The 7,125-nt window shown below is 39.2% G+C and overlaps 1 protein-coding gene across 1 annotated transcript; it reads right to left on the reverse strand.

Moving 5' to 3' along the window:
• Positions 1–63: 63 nt before the first annotated feature.
• On the reverse strand, positions 64–6,638 carry LOC115691351 (LEC14B homolog). The gene is made up of 10 exons (XM_030617945.2): positions 6,479–6,638; positions 5,426–5,945; positions 5,166–5,285; positions 4,769–4,846; positions 3,937–4,116; positions 2,923–3,000; positions 1,976–2,154; positions 1,601–1,756; positions 1,347–1,407; positions 64–711 (listed from the first exon to the last, which is right to left on the reverse strand). The coding sequence occupies exons 2-10, from the start codon at positions 5,804–5,806 to the stop codon at positions 514–516; spliced, it is 1,431 nt and encodes a 476-aa protein (XP_030473805.1). The 5' UTR covers positions 5,807–5,945; positions 6,479–6,638; the 3' UTR covers positions 64–513.
• Positions 6,639–7,125: the final 487 nt, after the last annotated feature.

Below are 7,125 nucleotides of genomic sequence, written 5' to 3' on the forward strand. Positions count from 1 at the left end.
TGCATATTCTACAATTGACAAAGAGACCACATCAACAAGAATAAATATCACAAGAAGCAGAGCTCCAAAGCAAGCAGAAGCATATAGATAGATAATCAAACATCTATGAAACACAACAAATGAAAAATCGTTCATTGCTGAGCAACAGACTAACAGATTGACCACTCGGTACCTGCCACAGAGAACTGCTCCTGTTCGATGCCCTAGACTTTCCCACATTTAGCTGAGGGAAGCAGACGATTAACAAAGACAACTCTTGTTCTGATTTACTTGATTGTTAAACCCACCTCACTGCTGCTGAAGCAATGACAAGAATAGTTCTGATCTTTATATACAGCAAAGGGATGAAGTCAAGAAGAAACCTCTGTAATGTGTATCTTTACTGGACACCGCAGTAAGGCAAATTCCTGGCTCACCTTCTTTTCTCGGTAAAGCCTCTTCCCATGTTAATTTGACTATAAACAATGAGCAAAAAACATAAAAAGTCTAGGACATTTGAGGCCGTGACCTGCTCTAATAAAACATCGCCCTCCTGCTTCTTCTCTGCCTTGGCCTAGATGATGATGTTGTTTTCCCGTCCCCTGGGAATTCCCACTTGGCAATTACGCCGTCCCATGAAGAGGTGACCATCAAGGGGTAAAATGGATGCCAACTGCAATCCCTTACAGGTTCATTATGATGGTTGAGTTTGGCAACTTGATTTCCACTCACCTAGATGAAGCAATCAAATTACTCAAACATTTCGAGGTAACACGAGGAAAGCTGGAAAGGTAACTCAGTACTTAAAGGTTTTACTCAATGCCCACCAATCGTTATCAGAGAATTAGACCCTAAATAGTTCAAATCAGGAGAAAATACTAACCAAATAGACAGATTTTAGGTTCGTGACCTAGTTTTTTTTTTGGTCGAAAGGTTCGTGACTTAGTTACTCACTAGAATAGTTGAGAAACATCAAAAATCCAAATCTATTACAAACTGAGCTAGTCGCAAAACTCAAATGACTGCTCTTCTTTTGGGGCTGTAATCAAATTATCCAATTCAATTGATTTCTCATGGCCTTTGCCACGCCACGTGAAAATTTACTTAAATCCTTATCTCTTCCAGAACCAACGAGCAACCACATTTTCTTTGCTCACGGTAGTTGGTACCTACTCTTAGAAGTGCCTTTCTACAAGTCCAAGGATCACACCATCTAGCATAGTCGCGACCTCCCCATGATTTAGGTGTCATTAAGCATTCTATTTATTTAATAGGAATATAAAAGGATATTGATTTCTTCCTCTCACAGTGCCACATGAAAATTTGAATGAATGAAGATATAATCCGTAATGTAGTAAGGGTCGTACCAGATCATATATATAAACTATACAGTCACTAGATCCGGTGTAGATATACTTCTGACCAGTGCTGCAATGAAGGAAAAGAACAATTAGTGAACACTACAATATCAGCAGGAGATTCTCATCAACCAGCGTCAGCTTTATGAAAAGGGCTTGTTTAGCAACTAGTATAGACATTCATCACTTGAGAAACCAACATGAACAGAGGGATAATTCAAAAAGATTTCGCCATAAAGAATAGGGCTCTTTTTGTGCATTACCTATATGCAGGGGAGAAGTAACAGCGTATCAGAGTATACAACACTGAGTGACCTTTATATGTAGCCACTGACTGATCGTGGGGATGTTTCAAGTTTCTATCTTCGTCTGGGTACTCCATCCACCTGTAATCCCAAATAAAGTCTCTTCGCCTGTGGCTGCCATTTCATAAGAGAAAACTATACCTGAGAATTAACTATTCAAGGAACAAATTCAACTTGTAGTGTGATATATACGTGAATAATCACTCGCAAAAGATTCCAATACAAGAGAAGAGACCCAATGTATTAAAAAACCATTGGTGAGACCAGCCAATAATGCGAGAGAGAGAGAGAGAGAGAGGACCAGCAAGATTGAAAAGACATTATAAAACCTACAATGTTGGACTATTTGAAGTCATCTTTCTTATATCCCATAGTTTTGTAGACTGATCCTTTCCATTTGAAATGAGGTAACGTCCATCTCCACGACTATCAATAAACGTAATGCCTTCTAGATGTCCTGTCAAAACTCCAGCTGCTTGTCCTGTTGTAGAAAGACAACGACGGTCCCAGACCTAAAGAGAATTCATTCACTTAGAAAGCAGAATGCAAATCCATGAGTTCGCTATTGCTAACATATAAATTATAGTGAATTTGACTTATTTGCATACTAATTCCATTAACAACTTTAGCAGCCAATGTCACGCCAAATAAATTTGTTGATTATGATAATCTGAAGTGCGTACCTGCAATACAACAGGGTGAAATAGTGCGTTTTTCACAAAGTTTTACACTTCGTTCACAGAGAAGTTTCTCCTAATTATTTATGCACATGAAATAGTTCAGTCAACCAACAAAGAGGAAAGGATCGTTTCATCTTAAAGGGGGAGATACCGTAAAGCTGCACAACTCAATTTTTTGAGTACCTAGATATTCGATTCTCCAACAGGAAACAGATAGTTGTAACACGTTTCCTTCAAATTCACTAACAAAGTACCTATAGATGCCTAACATTTACATATAATCATATAAAACCTCGTAGACAAAAATACCAATTCGAGATGAAACCACTTAAGTAATAATCGAATTTAGTTTCTTGATTCGAGTAGCAACCTAGACCCTTGACTAAGCAGAAAACATCATTTTCCAAAACCATGGAAGGCTACCTTCTTCATGCCAAGCTTTTTTGGAAAAAAGTCATCAGACAAACTAAGAAATTGAGGCTTCTGTCAACAGAGTAGTCACATTATGCCCCCCACCCCAACCAGAAAAAGAAAGTAGTCATCACAAAAACTAGTAGTCAAGTTCACTCTCTTCTTCCAAAAGAAGGTAATCATATTTACCTTACAGAAATGATCGTCACTTCCAGAATAGATGATGTGGCCACTTTCATCCGCAAAGCATACGGTGTTAACATCAACCTGTAATATGCTAAGCATGCTAAGTATAAGGACCGTAGCTTTTAGCATCTTATGTCTTGGGGTAATGCAGCCAGAACAGCAGGAATGTTTGAAGAATATGAAGACATATAAGAATGTATGCCAAAGAACAAAAAACACCAGCAAAAGTTAATTCAAATTCAATTCTATTAGACCCACATCAACCTTGTTGAATTGACGGCATCAATCTCACGCTTCATCATTCTTTTCAATACACATCTTTTCTCAACTCATACTAGTACATTACCAGGAAATATTCTCCTAATAAGCATGATCGGTTTTTATCTCAACTTTAGCGCTTATCCTAGTGAGCTACCATAATAAGCTCAATCAACTGGTACCACAACCATTTGATGAAAGAAACTTTCTAAAATGCCTAGATCTATAAGCAACTGGGTAAAGTGGAAGGTGGACTGAAAAACTGGGGAAAAGTTGGAACCTGAATTTACTTTAAAGGAAACTTTGATATAGAAAGGGCTTTGATATAGAAAGGACAAGAAACCAATCATTTTAGGATGACAACTAGAGCTTGTAACTTCATGTTGCCCAAGATTCAAGCAATGTAAGTGAAAATTAGACAGATAGCCAAAGTCAAGAGAATAAAGGAACAAGAATTACCATGCTAATTAAGCGAAACTAGAGCCATGCAGAAAAACAGAAAAAAGAGTACCTCTACTCTTCAACGCGATAAAGTAAAATCTAATTAAAAAAGAATGCCGCGTGTGATAGAAGGGATCTAGTCAGTGCCAGACCCAAACCAAAAAAAAAAAAACACCCAAACCAAAGAAAGAAGGGGAAAAAAATGTACGTGAGAGTTTCAATTCATACAGTTTAAATTATTAACGTTTAGCATATCAAACTCATGCCCGTTTGTTCAGACTAAATGAAAACAGTACATCCATTGAAAAGTTGGCGTACCTCATGAGCTGGAATTTGAAGGCCAACCTTGTTTGCTACAAGATCATGAATATATATTGCCCCATCACTGCTTGCAGCGACAAGCTCTCGCCCATCAGTTGAGAACTTCACAGAGAAGATAGAAAACCCTTCATGCTCGTCATCGTTATCAGTAGAGAAATCCAAGCCATCATGTATTTCCTGCATAGAGAGGACTTGCAGCATGAAAAGAGTAGTTTTATCTATCAGATATGGATAGCTTACTACGTAATGAGAAAGCAACAGAGCAACCTATGAGGTTGAGAAGTGCTTCACCTTCCAAGTCTCAAACTAAGAAAAAAGCTAAACTGAATTCTTTAGAAAAAGTTCCTATGCTGCTGTTCTATATGATGTATTGTTTAATATTTCACACACTGATCAAACTGCAGTAAATCAATGTGAGGCTTTCTTATATCTTGCATCACCTACTTTGCATTTCAAATTATGAGACATGATCTAACTGAATGATCCCATTTCAAAGAGAAATCCCCATCCTATTTACCGTAGACGTGATCTAACAGAAGGATCCCATTCAAAAGCAAAATTCCTATCTGATTTTTTCCCAAACAAAATCTTGACAAGCGTCGGGAACATCATCGAGCACAATATTCTTTCGTCAGTTAAAAATTCCCAATGATCATCTTGCGTAATAGTTCCATCCGAAGTAAAATGTTTGTATGGATGTACAATAATAGAATTCTATTAACCATTTGCAAAACAGTCCACAATATTCTGCGATGCACAAAATTCTCCTTTGTAACTTGAAATTTGGAAAAGATTTCCAGACTTCCAGATCACATAATCACAGACCTACCGTGACGTTCGCAAGTGACTCTGTTGCAGCAGATTCAATATTAACAATGTGGACAAGGGGTGACATACTAGAATAGACCTGCAAAGCACAGACCAGTCTGAGCTCCTTCACAAAGAAACCATCAATTTATTTCAGGGAAGTCAAAAAAGAAGTTCCATCAAAACCAAAAACTAAAAAAAATATATATACGACTCAATGAAACTGACAAAATGTACTCACATCATAGAATGAGAATCCTACATTGAAAAGAAAAGAGCACAATATATGACTGTTTAAAGGTCAGGAGGGACATTAGTTGTTGTACAATAAAAAATTCAAATGACATGGAGATCAAATCGAAAAAACCTCATCCGATGTGATAATGCGCTTCCTTGTCGGAAGACCTTTACAAACTTACGAGATAACGTTGATCAGGAGAAAGACAAGTGTCTGTAATTGTCCATCTCAAACTTTTTGCCAGTATGTTCTTCTTAACTTTCCAGCCCTTATCCACGTTGTATATCCTAATATGACTTCCCTGTAATGGTAATAAGCTATGGATTAACAGCATCACATAGATACAAGTGTGCTCCTAGACTTAATTTGACAAGATCACAAACTGAAGTCATAATGTGGCATCCAAAATTTGCCAAATTCCACGAGGAAAATAATGATTACCTGAAAGCCTGCCACAAAGAGCGAACCGTCAGCAGAAAACTGAGAAACATATGCACGGGTTCCCATCTTATCCACCTTTTGAGGGCCACAAATAGGCAAATATCTACTCAACACATGACAGCTATCAGACAGTGAGAACCTCCCCCTCCCTGAATAATTGCTCTCTCGAGCAGCCAACATTCTCAGGGTAGAGACAGGCATTTTCAATCCGCCCAGCGTAGCCTTTCTCAGATGTTCATTGGGTTTGGATCTGAGCTTCGTCAACTGAGCGATGTCATGGTCTAAATCACCTGAATTTCCACTGGATCCTTGAGCTCTGTGGGAACGGTTACCAGAACTCTCCTCGTCGCAAACTTTTATACCCTTGGCAAGCCCAGACATTGCAACAACTGAACCGAAACTCACCTGCTGTGCATTAGTTTGACTATAACTGCATATAAGAGTCTGTCGAGAAAAATATCCTCCACCTTCGAGAATGCACAACAGTGACACCTGACCCCAATATTCAGCAAGGCAAATCCTGCAGATGACAAAAATAAGACAGACTTAACTGCCGGTTCTGCACCTCATCAGAATCAAGACGCCAAACTCCCACAACAACATGACCGTCAATGATGCTCAAGAGAGATGACCGAACTACACGAACACATAAGACACTCATGAAAATGCCCACTGACACCATCGATGCAACCATAACAAGCTCTCGCGAGCTGGCCATCAAAAGAATAAAACATCATGAACATATCACGAATCGTGAATACAATCCGTGTCTAAAATCCCATCTCCTTTCAATCACAATCTAACCAAGAAAATGTCAAAAATTCCCATAACTCAACACCCACAATCAAACATTCCAAAAAGGTTCAGTCTTTCAATACCCTGAAGCAAAATAAGAGAAATTTCGATACGAACTTCCCAATGTTTCAACGTTAGGACCTCAACAACATCGAAACCAGGGAGGTTTAGGACGACCCAGAAACCACCCATGGTTCAGCGCGCGACCAGAGCAAAGTGACCGACATAAAATCAGAGCAGAACATCATGATCACTCACCCGGCAGAGCGGAGAGACTCTCCAGAAGGGCTGGAGGAAGGAACCGAAACAAGGGTATGATTGGGGTTATCTGGGAGGATTCAGATGAAGGGTTTTTATATATTCGTACGCGAGTGCGTATGGGAAGACGTAAGGAGTGCGTCACGTCACGCTCAGTGTTCTTCTTCTTCCTCTTCTACTACCGTTCGTTTCGGTCTCGGGAAGAAGAGCTCCAAGAGCCCAGATCCCATGGCGGCGCATGCTACACGTGTCCGTATTCAGAGCCGATGCTGCTGACGCAAACGGCGGCAGACGGTGTCGATCCATCACCGTGCACCACGACCCTACTCAATTGCAACAGGCTTTGCAAGTAGACGGCGTTCACTCGAGAATCCGTTTCTCAAGCGACATGCAAGAAACCCGTGTTTTAAGATATGTTTGGTGGCCCCTTTTCGTTCTTCACGGAAAAATTCCAAATAAGAAAGTGAAATACTTTCATTTTCTTAAACAAAAGTTTAAAGGGAACTCCATTTCAAATAAGGAATTGAAGTAATCATATGAGTCTTGTAAAGGGACTTGACCTCGCCGATCGAAAGCCATTTTTGTCCTTTACCTTTTTTTTGAATTTTTTTTCCTTTTTTCTTTCATTTTCCTTTTTTTTATTTTTT

The sequence above is a fragment of the Syzygium oleosum genome, unplaced genomic scaffold (genome assembly GCF_021117445.2).
Source record: "Syzygium oleosum isolate NSW1041296 unplaced genomic scaffold, Sole_v2.1 Sole_v2.43, whole genome shotgun sequence".
NCBI classification, from domain to species: Eukaryota; Viridiplantae; Streptophyta; class Magnoliopsida; order Myrtales; family Myrtaceae; genus Syzygium; species Syzygium oleosum.

Excerpts from the sequence above, each read along its gene's own strand:
- LOC115691351 (XM_030617945.2), bottom strand. The coding sequence starts at position 5,806 with ATGTCTGGGCTTGCCAAGGGTATAAAAGTTTGCGACGAGGAGAGTTCT. Across the intron at positions 5,286-5,425 it reads TCTTTGTGGCAGGCTTTCAG|GGAAGTCATATTAGGATATA; the intron begins GTAATCATTATT and ends TTACCATTACAG. Across the intron at positions 4,117-4,768 it reads AGTCACTTGCGAACGTCACG|GAAATACATGATGGCTTGGA; the intron begins GTAGGTCTGTGA and ends CTCTCTATGCAG.